The sequence below is a fragment of the Stigmatopora nigra genome, chromosome 11 (genome assembly GCF_051989575.1).
Source record: "Stigmatopora nigra isolate UIUO_SnigA chromosome 11, RoL_Snig_1.1, whole genome shotgun sequence".
Taxonomy (NCBI): Eukaryota; Metazoa; Chordata; class Actinopteri; order Syngnathiformes; family Syngnathidae; genus Stigmatopora; species Stigmatopora nigra.
This window is the reverse complement of record NC_135518.1, coordinates 12,355,619-12,373,409: the sequence shown is the minus strand read 5'-3', so window position 1 is coordinate 12,373,409 and position 17,791 is coordinate 12,355,619. Positions and strand designations below refer to the sequence as shown.

General features: G+C 42.2%; 1 protein-coding gene across 1 annotated transcript; it reads left to right on the top strand.

Annotated features, from left to right (window-relative positions):
- Nucleotides 1-2,555: 2,555 nt before the first annotated feature.
- klf7b (Kruppel like factor 7b) lies at nucleotides 2,556-17,579 on the top strand. Its single transcript, XM_077728629.1, has 4 exons — nucleotides 2,556-3,020; nucleotides 13,014-13,557; nucleotides 15,701-15,824; nucleotides 16,719-17,579. The coding sequence occupies exons 1-4, from the start codon at nucleotides 2,919-2,921 to the stop codon at nucleotides 16,768-16,770; spliced, it is 822 nt and encodes a 273-aa protein (XP_077584755.1). The 5' UTR covers nucleotides 2,556-2,918; the 3' UTR covers nucleotides 16,771-17,579.
- Nucleotides 17,580-17,791: the final 212 nt, after the last annotated feature.

Sequence of the window (17,791 nt, the reverse complement as noted above, 5' to 3'; positions counted from 1 at the left end):
GTTATTTGTGAAGTTTGTAAGTAAAGACTTAAATCTGATTGTAGTTGTATAATGGCAGTAAAAGCATTTAATTCAATGTAATTTTGATTAGGAACATTTTGTTGATTACTTTTTTGAAATCTCTGTCATTTATAAAGATGTTATATTGTTGACATGCTTTTTTTTAGATCCTCCATTTTTTTCATACCATAATAATTTAAAATGCTGAAGTTTTTAGATTTGGTTTATTCTACCCGAATGGTAATTATTCTTTTTATTTTATTTTATTGAAACCCACAGACTGTCACGTTGACATGGCACCAAAGACGGGGTCGCAGGTGATTCAAGCACGACGCCGGGGGAAACATCTGGATCCACGGGAGAACGCTCATGCACCGTTTGGTAAGAGACGACAAACACATTCTAAAGATCCCAGTAGAAATGTCGTCATGGCGATGCTGTGCAAACATCAAGAGCGCTCCATTGAGACTCGGATTTGTTTGTCACTAGTTGGATGGATGAAGCAAATTAGTTTTTCATCATCAAATGCAAAAAAATACATATATATTTGGCTACTTTCCCTCTCCAAATCACAAATTTACTATTTATAATAACAAAATTAATATTTTCAAACCTCCAGATGACCATAGATAAATAATCTTATTTTTTCCAGATGGGCCGGGTCAACACAAGATACGATACATATAAAAAAGTGCCTCTGTTAACAGTACATATAAAACATAAACAGAAAAAAAACACCTCCACAATTCCAACCTTCCCATATACAGTTCATGTTCTCCCTTGGCTTGGGTGGGTTTTCTCCGGGTTGTCCGTTTACCTCCCACACGGCAAAAAACCTTCATGCTAACCTGTTTGAACCCTCATAATTGACCCCACACCAGGTTAATTTCAATTCCCCTGCCGCCACCATTTACGTTACGTTAGCGCAAAGAAGCTAACGTGGCATGATAACAATACATAGGACACACACCACCGCTAATGGAGTGCGTACACGTTAGCGATGATGTATTTGCGGCTGTCAATCAGCAGGCAAGAAAGTAATGACGCGGTTACATGTTTGCCGCGTACAAACTCGCATTAGCCAGGGCGGCCATCAAAGGAAGGTCACTGCCGAGATGTTTTATAGCCTCGTAAAAGTAGATAACATCTCCCTTCTACTACACACCTCTATTGTTTACGCCCACGTACACACACACAAGCAGCTCTAAACAGCCATTTTGTCTCTGCTAACCACATGAGACGTCTCAATGTGACTTTAATTTAAAAAGAAACACTTTGACATTTGTGAGGGCTACAATGTGACTTTTATATCGTTCGCAAGTTGGAGTGTGCTAGCATGCTAACGCGGGAACGGTTTAGCTAGTTGTCAGTAATGTGCTAGCTGATGTAGCATTTAAGTACTGTGGTAGTAGTAATTGGTTTTCTGTTATCAGGGAGAACTAGCTGTTATTTTAGCACTTTAGCATTGCTCGCTATTGCTAACATTCTGGTGGTTTTTAGTGATGCAGGTTTGTGTTTTGAGTGCAAGCAGCTGTTTTTTGTCAATCTGTCAGCCATATTGATCAAGCCGTCCACCCTCTGGGTCAAAATCAATGGTGAAAATGTCTTAAGAGCTCATCTAGGAGCCATCTGCCGCCCCTTTAGCTCTCCGAGACGCGCATCTCCGACGTCCGTCCCCAGGGACGCTGCCGGCGCACCTGTGGGGGACATCACGTGATGCCTTCTTTGTTCGACGTGATTCCCTCTGCTTAGCAAGCACATTTAGACTAAATGTAGGCCACCTACGCACCCAAAAAACAAGGCCATTTGGACTAGCTGGACATTTATGTAGCAATGGATGGAGAATGGACAAAGTAAACATACCAAGTATGTAATGGCAGGCAAACATGATAATTCAATGCCAATTCAAATTCATCAATAATATTAGCAATATTATTTTCATCCCAAATTGGTTTTAAAAAACAAACAAACATCCCATTGTATAGCTTTCGGAGAACTTTTTAACATTCTCAACGCTTACAATCTGATTCCTTTATAAATACACTATAAAACTATAGTATATAAATGAAACTTGAAATGAAGCTTGATATATTGCATAAAATAGCTCTAACATTGTTGTTGTTACATTTTATTACAAAACAAGACCACTGCCACTTTGTCGTCCATTCGCTTTAATCAACAACACATTTTGCTTCAAGCACAGCCGTCCAAGTCACATGACATGCGCTTGTTTTGGAATCATGCTTCTCGAGTACATTCATGCCGTTTGTTATTGTCAAGCTAGAAGCAAGAACAGGCTCTTTCTGAGGTCCTCTCAGGACTGACTGGCTTTTCTCATACTCCAGTCTTCTTAAAGGCCTCTAAAAATAACTCACCCCCGCCTTCCACTAAGAGGCGGAGCTAACGGTGGGCTCTGGCCAACGGGATGCCTCGTCCTCTCCAATCCCCGCCTCTTCCTACTTCATCTTCACCCTCCTGTACTGACATCACGCAGCCTATTAACCTTATATGGTCACGCGAGCAAGCAGCCGACAGGTGTCACCACGCCCCCCCCATTCGCGTGGAGCCTGGCAACCCGCAGAAGCCTTGCATGGCGAAGAGCAGACCTGGCAACCCGCAGCTCGAGCCTGCATGGCGAGCTGCTTGTGCGGAAGCAGAGCTCCCAGAGGCGGAACCCGCAAAACTAAGCTCATTTTCCCCGATTTTTTTTTTCAAATTTGAACTAAACTACGCGCTCGTTTGGAGCTTTTAATCTTTCGCCTCTAGTTTTTTCTTTTTCTTCGTGCTCTGGGATTTTCTCCTTACGGGAAATGGGGAAATAATTGTTTGGATGTGACACTTCCGTGCGGACTTTTTTTTTCTTGTTGTTTGATTGTGGACATTTTTTTTCTTCTTCTTCTTGTACGTGCACAACAAGAATGGACGTGCTGGCTAATTACAGTATTTTCCAGGAACTCCAACTGGTGCACGACACTGGTTATTTCTCCGCGATGCCTTCCTTGGAGGAGAATTGGCAGCAGGTCAGTTTGCATCTTTTTTTTTCTAAACAAAAAAAAAACACTATGTACATTTTGACAAAAAAACACAAAACAAAATTGTATTGATTAGTTTGAAGCATTCATGTTCAGTTCGCCTTGTCGTTATTGCAGTTTTGTTTCTCAGCGTAATTTCCTCGCTCACATGGATCGCAACGCGGTCCGCTGACAGGCACTCGTGCACGCGCACGCACTCGTAAAAACAGTCACGTGCGCGTTTCCTTTTAAACAAATCTGTCCTTTTTCCAAACCTCATTTATTTCCATTTCTCTCCCCAAAAACGACTTTATCCTCTCTCCCCCAACGCCAAACTTGTTTTCTTCTCCTACCATGTTGACCCCCCCTCTCTCTCGTGCGCGCCCCCCGTCGATCTGATTGATATGTACGCGCTCACGCGCACGCGCCTAATGGCCGCTGGCTCCCCTTACTAAATAATACATGCACGCCTGTCACAGTGAATTTGCAGACTGAATTATGTATCATCATCTTGCTTGCGCGTGCACGCGTGCAAAAAAATATTGTGATGACGTCAGGGCCCGTCGTAAATCACATTGATGCTCAATCACGTGCTCGCTGAAAGCTATTAATGAGCTCGTGGTATGTTAATTGGTGTGTGTGATGGTTCCACACTGATGGACATTGAATGGGCACAGCTGTGACCAGTGTGTGTGCGCGCGCATGTGTGTGCGTGTGTGTGTGTGCGCGCGCGTGCATGTGTGGCCCACATGTCCATTACGCCTAAAGTAGTGAATGAAGGTCCGTCCCATCCATTAAGTCTACATTTACTCGACAGCAGTAAAAACTGTCATTTTTCAACATTTTTTTTCACCCCCGCGTAAAAGCCAGCGACGCGGAACGTGGGACAAAGTGCTTCTTCCCTGGAATACTCTATTCTGTCTTCAGAGGTAGCCTCAGTGTTTTTTTATTTAGGAATAGCGAAATAAGACGTTTTGGTGGATTTGTCCTTCCGTTAAATTGGCCATTTTGACATTTTTTGGGGGGAATTGGATTTTCATGGTTTAGGAAGTCGTTAACTTTGGTCACATAGTTTGTGTTTTTAGCAACGATTAGCATTCGAGTAGGAATAGGGATGCTGCACTGTGTGGTAGATGACTATTTTTGTTTCGTAATGGTTCTATTTGGGATGTTGTTGTCATTTGGTATGAGGTAATGTCATGTATTATGAATATATAGAAGGAAAATAGTTGATTTGTAGTATATGTGGTAAGCCATTTTTACCAGGATGGCTGGCAGGGAGTGAGGCAATGAGTTAAGAGCAGAAAAAGCTTCCTGACATTTATGAGGACTACAAAAGCCAAATGTGGGCATGATGCACTGATTACGTCTTGATGGCTTTCAAATGAGCTGCAACAATGTGAGCTTCCTTGTAGGCTGTTGATCTCTTAAAAAGTGATCATATGCCAAAGTTGCTCAAATTAAATTCTGCTCACTTCAAGAGTAACTCCATTTTTTAAATTTCCGTCAATGGCAGTGTGTTGAAATTCAAACTAGTTCGGATATTGATCTGATCATTTCAGTTTTTTTGTGTGTGGGACTTTCCGTTTAGCAGGAAATGTGTTTTGGAACATAAACAATGCTGTGAGAAAGTTTAGGCTGTGAAAATGACATCACTTTTTGGCAGAATGTTTACACAAATCGTCTTTAGAAACTCAAATAAAAAAAAAAAACATTCCCAACATTCATTTCTGCTCCATCTAGTGTTCAAGACTAGAAGTGCAACCACACTTAAGCTTCTTGTGCGGGCCACTTTCATCCATATTTTCCTTATTTCCACTAGCTATAGTTTGGACCAAACTCTTAAAAAATAGGTCCAACATTTTGTGCTTTACAGAGGCTCTTTAAAAAGAAATATGGCCTCTTAAAAGTGTCCAGCAACGTCAAGTTCCCTCAAAATACTTTCTGCGCCAACACAAACACACTCGTCGTCATGTTTGGTCGCTTGTGTCTTCTTTTTCTTTGTCCTCTTTCTCATCAAGCGCTTTTGCTCCACCACTATAAACACACACACACACACATACACACACACACGTAAAAAAAAAAACAGCGCGAGCTGTCTGTTAGCCTTGTTGCGCCTGACAGCAGCAGCTCCTCCTCTCCGTATAATTGCCGCGTCCGTGCCGATTGGGAATGATGGGATGGCCTTTTGGGATTTGTGTGAGTGCGCGGCAAGAAACGCAGACTTTCCAGGCTCGCCAGATACTCGAATCCCGCTATTTTTACCGCATTCTAAGCGTTTTTTTCCCCCTTTTTCCCCCATTCCGCCTGTTGCTCGCCGCGGTCGTTTGGCTTACTTTCATCCTGATTGACGACGACGAGTTTCCAGACGCCTGTGTGCCGTCGATCCGTTACGTTAAATTCCCGATGGGAATCGCGGCGGTGCAGGGAGATAAGGATGGCGAGGGACGCGCACGTTGAGCGCTATCGTCTTCGTGTAAATGACTTTTGTGCGTCAGTAGTTTTTTTTTAGTTGAAATAGTTGTAAGGGTAAGAAATGTCTTTTTTTGTGGATTTTCCGTGTCGAGCAAGTTTTGCTGGGGTTGAGGAAATAGTGTCAGGGTCTTGTTTATTATTCAAAGCGCCATTTTAGCTAACTTTTTGGGGTAAAGACTCGAAATGTGCGAAACAAAATGGCTGACCTGTTCAGTGAGACTTTTTTTCTCTTTTTTTAATAAACAGGTTTCGTGTGGATCAAATATACAGGCGTCTATCTACAGGAGGCGGAGCTTATGTTGTCAGATTATTCCATTTTGGGGAGGTGAGGTCAAAGGTCACATGAGTGTTGTGTTCAAGATAATTTAAGAGTGACTCAAGGCCTTATAATCAAATTTGTAGGATGCGTTAAACAAATGAAATGACGAAACTTTGGGGTGTTGAGGTCAAAGGTCACCGAGAAAGATAATTTAAGAGCGACTCAAGGGATTTCCATCACATTTGCAATAGGAAGAGATGTTGAAACTTTAAGGTCAAAGGTCATAGAAGGCATTTTGTGATAGTCGTTCCGTATTGAACTCAAATTTGAGACGAAGGGTGATGACATTTTGGGATGCCAGGCCAATGCCATGCTTTGACTTTGGCTGCCCGGGTGGCTGTCCACTCTCTCCGAGCGCTTTTTAATGTTGAAATCCCATGTTTTGACACTAGAGTCCCAAGGCCAAGGCGTCCATTCGGAAGCCGGCGGCAATCTCCGTCTTTCAAATAGTTCATTTCCTCCCACGCCAGAGTCGGACGGCCCTTTCCTGACCCACATCCCCCGGCCACCCTGACTTCCAGTCGTCGCGGTGGCCACGGCGGCCTCTTCCGAAAATAGTCCCCCGATTTCCGATCAATTAATCATGGCCGTCCTTTGTGCACACAAACGCACACACGCACGTTGTTGTGTAAGTGACCAGCTGCTTCCCAGCCAGACAAAAAGAGGAAACCCAGCAGAGAATAAAAAAAAGAGGAAGCGATCCGTTTAAACTGAATGACTAGACTGTCCGTATTTGTCCTCTTTTGACGAAAAAAATAGAAGAATAACAAAAAATCCAACTTCCTTTTTGAGTCGAAAATGTGACATCCTGCCGCAAAGTGCAGATCATCAGATTTGACAAAAAAAGTGACGAAAATGCCAGCTAATCTTAATTTGATGGCTTGGCACTGCATGGTGAGGTTACACACACACATAGACAGACATATACACACATGTACACACACATTTACGCACACACCTGAGCCAGCCATAACTCAGCAAGCGAATGAGGCGCTCAGCCTCCGGTGCGGGAGATTAAATAAGAGACTATTACCCCGACAAACTAGTCGGGTGTGCGGCGCGCCGCCGTCAAAGCGGAACAAATAAGGCCCGACCACAAAGTTGCCTTGTGAAAGTCGCCATCATCTTTACACATGGCCCATGTGTGTGTGTGTGTGTGTATATGTGCTAAAAATGAAGATAAAGGGGGAAATGCAAGGTAGGCATGATTTAAAAAAAAAAATAAAAAAAATACAATTTAAGTTCATTGAAGGCAAGGGATGTGAAATCTGGCATGCCATTAACATCATAGCTAATAATAATTTAGCATGTTCAATTGGGTTTGAGTCTGATTTACATAGTAGTAGTATTTATTAGCATGCATATTTTGGGGGATGTGGGAGAAAAACGGAATACCCGGAGAAAACCCACACAAGCTCAGAGATAATATGTAAACTTCATACAGTGAGGATCCATTGGGGTTCGAACCCACAACCCAAGAACTATTAGAAAACCTGAAATCATTTTGTTTTCTCTTGTGTATGTATGCCCACTCGTGTGTGTGTGTGTGTATGTGTGTGTGTATATTGATCCACTCCAAGTCAGCATTTAGGTTGAAATTGATCTCAACGACACAACATCAAAGACCCTCAGGACGCTCATTTGGCGACGTCGCTTTGTTTTAGATGCTGGCTTCCGTATTCCGTCGGAGAACACAGTGTGCCAACATTCCGCTTCGCTGCTTCATGCATGAACGATGTGTGTGTGTGTGTGTGTGTATGTATGTGTGTGTATGGAATGGACCCATGTCAAAGAGGTGGAGAGTGACCTTGGCAATAAGAGCGCAGACGTTTGTCTCACAGCACTAAGACTAACATGGGGAGGGCAAGTTGGACAGCAAGGAAGTAGCCAATAAAAGGATACTATGTCGAGTGGATACACAAGTTGACACAGCTGATAAGCCAATGATTATCTTCCGTGCCATTGACGTTGATGGACGTCCAATCCATTTGAACCTTTATTCATTAGCCTCTCCCAGTATCCTATTATTTTCACTTAACTATTTTTTCATTCGTTTTCCCAATCACTTATTTTCAGCAGGGTTGTGGGGGTACTGGAGCCAATCCTAGCTAACTATGGGCAGCCAATCCATAAATGGAAAAAAATAAGTTAAGTATAATTATAAATGACAAAAAAAATTAAGTATTTTTTATTGAGAAGCTTAATGGATTTGGGACAAATCTAGTGTATATGCTAATATGAATATTACATTATATGATAAGTGATTCATTATTGCCACCTCAGCAATTTTTGGCTTTAAAAATGATGACGCAATCAGATCGTGTGTACAAACAGTGTAAAAAAATTCATTTTCCACTTTGTTTTTAGTGAGTAAATTGGGACACGTCCAAGATGACCTCATTTTTGAGTGTGTGAGTGTGTTTTTTTTTTTTTTACTCCAGGAGGCAAACATCGCCGCGATGCCATTCGGAGGCCACCATTTTCGTGTGTGTGTGTGTGTATAAGTGTGTGTGTGCGCATAGTACATGTGAATTATTTAGGGGTGAACTGCAGGACAAAGCAAAATGGAAATGTGGAGGGTGTTTCTCTTTTCACCCCGGGACGGCTTGCTAATGCACACACGCGTGCACGCGTCAGTCATGTGACCAACAGCTTTGCTTTCTAGCAAAGTGGGTGCACCCCCCCTCCTCACCCCCCAAAAAATCTCTGGAGGTCAGACTATGGTGACATGGTGATGGTGATGGTGATGGTGATGAAGATGAAGGTCCCCCGAGGCAAGCAGGTGCGCGTTTTGTGCACATTGACGTGATTGGTCGCAATCATAGTGAGGTGGAAGTGCTTTTATTCATGGTGACTTGTCTTTTTATTTGATGAGGACTGAGGAATGAATGGATTGTGTATATTTTTGGGGCAAAATGGCCGTCATTGATATTGTTTTTAAGGAAATTTGTTGATGTTATGGACTAATTATGAGTTTAAATGCTATAACATTGTATTTTTTTAAGTGTACTTAATGTAATCAACTCCTTCACATTAAATTTCAAAGTATAATTGATAAGTATATGTAGATAAGTGTGTGTAAAACTAATTTCATTCATAGTTTTGATGGTATTTTTAAAAAAAAAGTTAAGTATATCAGATAAACAACCCCAAAAAATGTTTCTAGACATCTCCTCTTTCTAATTTAACACATTATTTCACAAATTGATAGTATTCATATGTACTGTTACTTTTACACCAAAACCAAGAGGTGTCCCTAATCTAATGACCATGCAACATAACTTACACGGCAGGTTCACGAGGGGCGTTATGAACGTGTCCCTAATAAAATGGCTGCCAATTGCCTGTGAGGGCACTATCACTTTAACGTTAAAACCATCCGTCCAGACAAAGACACACACTCACACACACACACACACACACGTTCAGTGATCATAAATACATTCATAAGCAGTGAAGTCATCACACACACACACATACACACACACAACCCCCCCTTGGAAACCTTTGTTTCACACACACCAAGTCACGCATGCTCACACTTTACAATGACCTCATCGCTCAAATCATCCTGCCCCAGCACACACACACATATACACACACAAATACACACATACACATACACACATACAAGACAAAGGGTTAATGCATTCCATTGAGCAGCTGAGTCCCCTTCAGGTTCACTTGGTTGACTTAGTTGTTTTTGAACAGTCAATGGCCCATCAAAGAGCAGCTTCTTCTCTTTGATAAAGCTTAAATCCTCATTGACAACAAAGATGTCCAACTCATTTCAGTTTGGAGGACCATATGTCTTCATGCTGGTCTTTCCAAAGGCTCACAGTCAAAATGAATTGGACGTCGATTGTTGTCAATGGCTGATAATGCAGTTAAAACAGTTCATTTTCAGATGTATTTGAGGAGAATACTACTTTTGCATTGGTGTGTCTGGAGTGAAAGTGTCAGGGTGAATTTTGAAGGAAATGCCCGAGTGAAGGTGACTGACTGAAGCTAGTCTGGACACATTAACAAGCGCACTTTTAAATCACGCCGTTGATGCGCTACTTTCACGCTCAATTAGCAATACACACAGTCTGCCTTTGTGTGCGTTTGTGTGCACTTGACATTGACTCAAGTCTGGGGTTTTTATTATATCATATTGTGTTATTAACATATCTAATCCGTTTTAAATGAACCATATTGTGGATGAATGAACTGCCAGGTCTCCCAGTTAGAATGGATTGGACATTATTGTTAATGGTAGAAGATGTTAATAGGTGAGATTTTTTGTTGGTAATAATACTTTTAAAAAAATATTTTTTCCACAATCCGATTTGCGTGTGTGTGTTTTTGTGTGTGTTGGTTTTATTGTCCGACCTTGAGGGCCGAAACGATGAAGACGTGTTGGATTTAAACTTGTTTTATTGTCGGCGCCGTCGTTTGTCTTCTCTCTCGACTTCGTCCCGCTTTTTATGGCTTTGACTTTCTTTCTTCAAAATTGAAAACTTCTCCCCACTAACATTTCTTTGCAATATTTTTCACCCCTAAATGTTTCTTACCCACGAGTCCAATTAGCATCTTTTATCCAATAAATGCCACTCGATTCGCTAAATCTAGTCATTAGTGTTGTACTATTTCTTTCCCTGTGAAAATGGGCGTTTGTTTTTGTTCCACTGGAATTGGATACAAAGAGCCCTTGGCATTTTGCGGGTTTATGCGGGTACACACAGAGGGAGAGTTTAATTAAGAGAAAGCTCAGCTGACGGAGGAACAGATGATTCTACTGCTGATTCCAATCCCTCCATCTCAGCCAATTACTCAAATGGCCAGGGACATACACACACACACACACACACACACATAGTCCATTTCTATACACATACACACACACACACAGAATGAGCATAAGCTGGTTTAAGCAGTATTAAATTATGCTTGAAATTAAAAGCTTGTACCTGCCTTGTCCCCTTAGTCAAGTGTGTGTGTTTTGTTGGCTGTGCGCACGTGTGATTAAGCTCTTAATTAATTTCGGGCCGCCGTGTTTGTAATAAGCGCAGACAGTGATGTTTTGTTCAGAAATTTGTGCATGCTTCAGTGTGTGTGTGTTGGTGTGTTCGAGAGTCTCTAGATGGTTGCATGTCTGAGTAGTGTGTTTGTGACTTGTCGACATTTTGGGAAATTTGGTCATGCGGCTGGAAAATGGGATTATTTTGTCATTGGGGTTTGCTTTAAATTAGGGATGCCACATCTAGTTTGGATTTTTTTGTTTTAATTTCCTTAGTTTTTTATGAGTAAAAGTGATGCTAAAAATTATGTGGTATCATGTAGTATCATGTAGTATCTTGTAGTATCATGTAGTATATATATAAGGTGAAGTCAAAATGGCTCATTAGCTGTGCATTTCAAAATTTAAAGTTGTATTAGAATATTTTCTATATATATATAATTTCTTTCATTTTTTTGCTGCTTCCTAAATGTTCCAAAAAACTTTACATTCATATTTCTTTAGATTTTCTTTAAAATAGGTGACTCATTTTCCCATTTCAGACCATTTTACTCATTTTCCCGGAACACTTATCATCACAAGGTTCACCAGGGGTGCCAGAGCCTATCCCAGCTAACTAGGATAACCCCCTGAATCTCTGGCCGGCCAATCGCAGGTCATGAGGACCCAAAGGTCAACCAATCATAGCTTGTGTTTGGCCAATTAGCTTAGCATGGATGTTTTTGTGGTCTGGGCTGAATCCGTAGTACCCGGAGAAAACCCACACAAGCCCGGGGAGAACATGCCAACTTTTAAAACATCTCTTCCCCCAAAAAACACCCATTTAAATGATAATAGCGAATTACCTTTGATTTATTTAAGAATATATACATGTCATGTTAATGATGATAGCTAAAGGCTAATTTACTGTTTGTACACTTGGAAAAAAGATACATTTGGTGTCCCTGGTACAAATGCGGGTGTTTGCTGACATACGCGTATCCGAGTGCTTTTGCTCTTCACACACGCGCCTTTTGAATCTAACGAGCCATCTGAGCGTTGGCGTCCGCCGAGGAGGAGGCGGCGCCACTTCAAAAAGCCTCTTTTCCAGACGCCGTAAAACGTTTTAATTAGGAGTCATTGGTGCACAAAAAAGGGAAAGAAAACACTCCACGGCCAAAGAGGGAAATGAACACCGACGCCATCGTGCTGAGTCATCTTTCATGTCATTTAAGGCAACTTTATAGCGCCGGAATGTTGGCGTTTTGAAGAAAAATTAGATTTTAATGGCGATAAAAACCACTACGAACGTCGATATTTTGGGATGGCGCGTCTATAAATAGTTTTCCGAATGTCACGTGGGATTTGATACATGAAATATTCAGGGTGTATAAATCTGATTGTCAGGGTAACGCAATGCAAGGTAATGTAGATAATGAAGTGTTGGCGTGTTATTGAAAGTGACCTTTCTCCATATGGCGCGTGCGTTGGTGCACGCGCCATGTTGGCGACGTCAAGCTGGCGAGCTGATGATGCTGACATTAACACGACTTCCCTTTTTGGCACATGCATACATTTATACTATCTCGTAAAGCGCCCCTCACCTGCCGATTGGCTTTTTTTTTTTACCCACGTTGCTGTTCTTTGTAAATGACGATATATGTTGAGGTATAAAAAAAAAAATGCAACCCGCAGATGTCAGCTGACGCTTGGACTTTTGGAGCCAAATAAATGCCAGAATTTGAGTCACAGCTTCCATATTTATTCATCATAGCAAAATGACCGAGATGGTCCATTTTTAGGTCTTTAACCCATTAATGACTGAATTTATATTTAATATACATTAAAAAAAATTGTGTATTTTGCGGACTATAGTACGTCATACCAGCAAAATAATGTACAATGAAGAGGAAAAATACATGTATAAGTTTGGCTTTTTGTAACTTTATCTCACTGTCCATTTTTGTCTTTAACCCATTGATGACTGAGTTTATATTTAATATACATTCAAAAAGTAGTATTTTGTGGACTATAATACGTCACACCAGCAAAATTATGCATGAAGAGGAAAAATATATGTATAAGTTTGGCTTTTTGTAATTTTATCTGAACCCAAGAGCGAACATGCGACGAGAACGTGGCTCTCGAGCCACATGCAGCTCCTGGCCAAAATGACTTAATTATTCGTGCGACGTTAACCTGTCTTTGTCCTCTTTTTGTCCATCAGACCTGTTTAGAGTTGGAGCGCTATCTCCAAACGGAGCCCAGGAGACTTTCGGAACTGTTGGACGAGGACCTGGACCGCCTCCTGGCGCCGGCCCTGGCGCACGAGGGCGACAGTGACGAGGAGCTGACGGCGCCACCCGTCCCGCTTCCAAAAGTCCACGCCAAACTACTCCAGACTCTGACGGAAGGCAAAGACCGAGTCCTGGTGGCGGGCGTCAGCGCCGCCCAGCTGAGCGCCGCCGTCACCTCGCTGACGCCGCCTTCGTCCCCCGAGTTGGGGCGCCACCTGGGGAAGCAGGCGGGGGGCGCCCTCACGCTCAAACTAGTGGCTAAGAAGGTGGGCCTGGGGGCCGCCAAGTTGGTGGCGGCCCGGGCGCTGACGTCGCCGGGGCCCCCGGGGCCAATGGCGCCGGGTGACGGCGAGCCAGGCTCGGCGGGGGATTCGGCGGAGAACAAGAAGAGAATACACAGGTGTCAGTTCAACGGATGTCGTAAGGTTTACACCAAGAGCTCGCATCTTAAAGCGCACCAGAGGACTCACACAGGTAAGACTACATTTAACATTTTGCACCTTTTGCCATATTGCTGTAGTTCTGATATGATATTTGCGTATTATTTAAACGCACGGAAATTAAAGCAACCGGTGCTTTAAGAAAAATATATCATTTTTACATTTAAAGAAATATTTGGTGTTCAATTTTTACCCAATTTCCAGAATTTTTGCACAATCTTGGCGGCCATCTTGCGTGGGTCAAGCAGGGGTTGTAAACAATAACTAAAAAAAGTATATATTGCACCACATTGGCATGTTTACTCTTAGTACTTTACTTAATTCTGGTCTTTGATACATTACTATAACACGTTTTTTTTAAATATTGATCAAGTGGATCAATAAATTTAACTTACAACAGCACTTTGAAAATCTAGTGAAATAAAAAAAATTAAATGATTCTAAAAAGTATACAAAGTCTTGTGGTACTCCAAAATATCATGAAAACACTACAATACTAAACACATTTATACACTGTTTACTATTCAAGTGTCATGTCTTGAGATAACTTTGGATTTCTGACATATGACAACAAGGCGCATTGGTGCACGTGTGTATGTGTTGCATGGACGCAGGTGTCAGACAGCCCATGCTTCTACACCCGACTTTTGTAATTGCCCCACTCAAGCCAGACCCTTTTTTTAAGATTACACACACACACACCCGCGGAGTGGCAAGTCCAGACCTGGCACCACGGCAACCATGACGCTAGCCAACTATGGCAAGGCCAGGCCAGAATGTGTTGCCGGGAAGTCACCTAGCAACTGAGCTAGCATGCGTGCGACAGGGGTGCGAGGGGGGGTGAGAATGCTGGAGTAAGAGAGAGAGAGAGGGAGAGAGAGAACGACACCAACAAGCCACCAGCCAATTAGGGAAGAGAGTGATGCAGTTGCCTAGCAACCTCAGTCAAGCAAGGGGAGGAGGGAGGGGGGCACCGAGGGGGATGGGCTGCTTTTTTTTGTGTAGGCGCACACACACACACACATATGAGCACACCCCTTCATATTTATTTTATAAATAAGTGTTTTGGCTATTTGTTTTTGTCAGTTAGCATGTTAGCACTTTTGGCGGGTTTGCTTTTTGAAATTAGATCCCACATGTTAAAAAAAGGCAAAAAAATGGTGGCCATCAGAACATCTGTCTGTCCCAATCATGTGTATTCATTCATAATAGCAGGTTTTTTTTTCAACCGTGACAGGTTTTCGGGTGTTCATTCATCCATGTGGTTTGTTTGTTTAGTCGTTCAACCGTCCATCTATCATGCATCTGGGTGTCCATCTTTGTATGTCATTCATGCGTTCATCCATGCAACATTCATCCATCCACCCATCCATTTATTCAATATCCACCCATTGCTCATAGTAAATTACTCATCTATCCTCTAATTTATCAAATAATATATCTAACCATGCATATATTCATCCATATATGGCCATTCATGCATATATTTAACTATGTAAATATAAGGAAAAAGTCTTCCTGGCTCAAACCGAAACTTTTTTCCCCTTCCAAATCCCACTTTAATTCAATTTTCCAACTATTAAAAAAAGCGCTAAATTCCTGTGAAAATCTATTTCTCCTCACCATAAATCCCCAAAAAGCAGCATTGAATTAAATGGCAAATAAAAGTGCTAATGAAGCCACTTTGCTCGTAATGGGAGGAGAAGCCGCCGCCCACCCGCATTAAAACGACACGCGCATTGGCATAGCATAACACTGGATTAGCGGCGGGTTAATCTGGCCAATGAGACGCCACGACCGAGGTCACGTGATGTCACAATGTTAACACTAAAGTCTCTCAATGACCGAGAAACCATTTTCATTTAGTTCATTTAAAAACGACTGTCAGTGTGTTTATTATCAAAAACTAGTTATACTGGGAACGGCCTCTCATATTTTGACCTGGCAACCAACCCACACCAAATTGCAAGGATAACAATGTCTCTTTTTCTTCATTTACATGTCAGATAAAACTACCTCAAGCTGTGTTTGTATTTGTGTGTATGGCATTTGTAATGAGTGCCGTGCGCCAGTAAAGGCTTAATTTCCTGCTCATTTATGACTGTTTATTGTGTTTAAGCGGTGGGGCGTGGGACATAGTAGTGACCCCCTATTGTGTGTGTGTATGTGTGTATTAGGTGAGAAGCCATACAAGTGCTCGTGGGAAGGCTGCGAATGGCGCTTTGCCCGCAGCGACGAGTTGACGCGGCACTACCGCAAACACACGGGCGCAAAGCCGTTCAAGTGCAACCACTGCGACAGGTAATAACACGCAAAAAGCCCACGCATTCGCCCACGCAAACAACAAAGTCTATCCTCATTCCCATTGGCTGTTGGTCTCAGGTGAAGACGTAAATAATCGAAAGGAAAAGCAAAATGAGTTGAGTTTTGACACGTCCAGTGACACATTATTATGCAATAACATTGGCAGACACAATAAGTCATGTTGTCAGACTTTTTTCAACATCAATTTGCTTCTTTTACTAACTAACACAACACAGACATTATAATTTAAGATTACACTAAAGAAAGAGGTTACCACTAGATAGTGTTTTACATATAGTGTACATTTTATTCATTAAAAAAATGTACCCACTAATTATACACACAAATACAGTAACTTACACTGAAACATACATTTACAGATACACAGTTACATAAACATAGTTTTCCACTAACATTTCTAAAAACATTTACACTTGCACACAATTACACAATTTTCCACCCACATTTTACCCCAAAAATATACACATAGACTTACTTAACCACTTAAAAAAACCAAACATACATGCACTCATTGACTTTCCCACACACATCTACAATATTCCTTTTGATCAAAAAGCCCCTCCCCCTTTTGAGGTGAGGAAGAAGACACAAAGAAAAGTGAAGATGATGAGGATTTGAATGAGAGGGGCTCCCAAAGTAACCAGCTGGACCCCCAAAACTGCCACTCACTAACTAACCACATGGCCATCTGTCCAAATGGACGCGCTTAAGTCCTGTGTGTGTATTTGTGTGTGTGCATGCGAGAGTGTTCATTTTGGTGCTTTCACTGACAGAGAAATGGATGAATGGTCACCAAATCCAACCAAAATTAGACGTCCATAGCCGTCAAAGGCAGCTGGAGACTTAATGGTTGTGTGTGTGTGTACACAGGTGTTTCTCCAGGTCAGACCACTTGGCGCTGCACATGAAGCGTCACGTCTAATGCGCGCCAAGGCGCTCGAACCCGCGTCCAGACGGTCCCCCAACCAGCGGGGGGCGCCCAAGCGAAGAAGAGGAGTAGTTAGATTGTTGCTTGTCGTTCACTTCCACACCCGTTTGCCGTTTTTTACGTCTTTCAACGCCGGTTTTAGCTTCGGGACTTTTCCTAGGGAAAAGTCGTCACTTACTCGTTTTTCTACAGTTCAACTTTTTATGATGTCATTTAGTGGCATTAATTCACCGGAACGCTGCCAGCGCAATCTGACATCCCAGAGACTCGCCGCTAGCTCGCCGCTAGCTCGTGGCTAGCTCATGGCAAGCACGCCGCTAGCTCGAGGCTAGCTCGAAGACTCTCCTCGAAAATAATGCGCAGCGACACTTTGATTTTTTTTTTCTACTGGGAAAACCACAACGATGTTTTCCCCGAATGACACTTTGAGGAAATCGTTTTGAACTCAGCAGAATGTGAGAAGACCAGCCAATGGCGGACACACAAAAAAATATAGGAAGTACTTTTCAAAAGCTTCCCATTTGTGGCCCAAAATGTGCGAGGTCCCGAGAGATGACGCTAAGCAAGTTGTTGCTAAGTTAGCGGCTAAGCTAAGTGCTAAATTAGCCATTATAAAATGCCAACATGCAACTAATGCTAACTTAGTTGCTACCTTGTTAGCCGATGACTGCACTGACTTTTTCTAATATTCTGTGCTTTTTTGTAAGGCTAAAGAAAATGAACAAAAAAAATGGAGTAACCCCACAAAAAAAAAATACAAAAAAAAACCACCCACACGCACGCTATTCATGTTCAAATGTCTCTTAGCATCGTTTTGTTTTTCTGGCAGTCTTATCCTGGTTTCCATGGCAACTTTCTGTGGAGCCGCTTGACATGCTTTTCTCTTTGGAAATGTTCATCACAGACACGGAAAACGGAAAAAAAATCGCCCGCCCTCCCTCACGCCGTTAACACCTGAGGGGGGTCCATGGTGCAAATCCACGATCAATACCAAAAAAAAGAAAACCATCCATTC

Coding starts and splice junctions, on each gene's coding strand:
- klf7b (XM_077728629.1), top strand. CDS start 2,919: ATGGACGTGCTGGCTAATTACAGTATTTTCCAGGAACTCCAACTGGTG. Junction 13,558..15,700: donor GCACCAGAGGACTCACACAG/GTAAGACTACAT, acceptor TGTGTGTATTAG/GTGAGAAGCCATACAAGTGC. Junction 15,825..16,718: donor AAGTGCAACCACTGCGACAG/GTAATAACACGC, acceptor GTGTGTACACAG/GTGTTTCTCCAGGTCAGACC.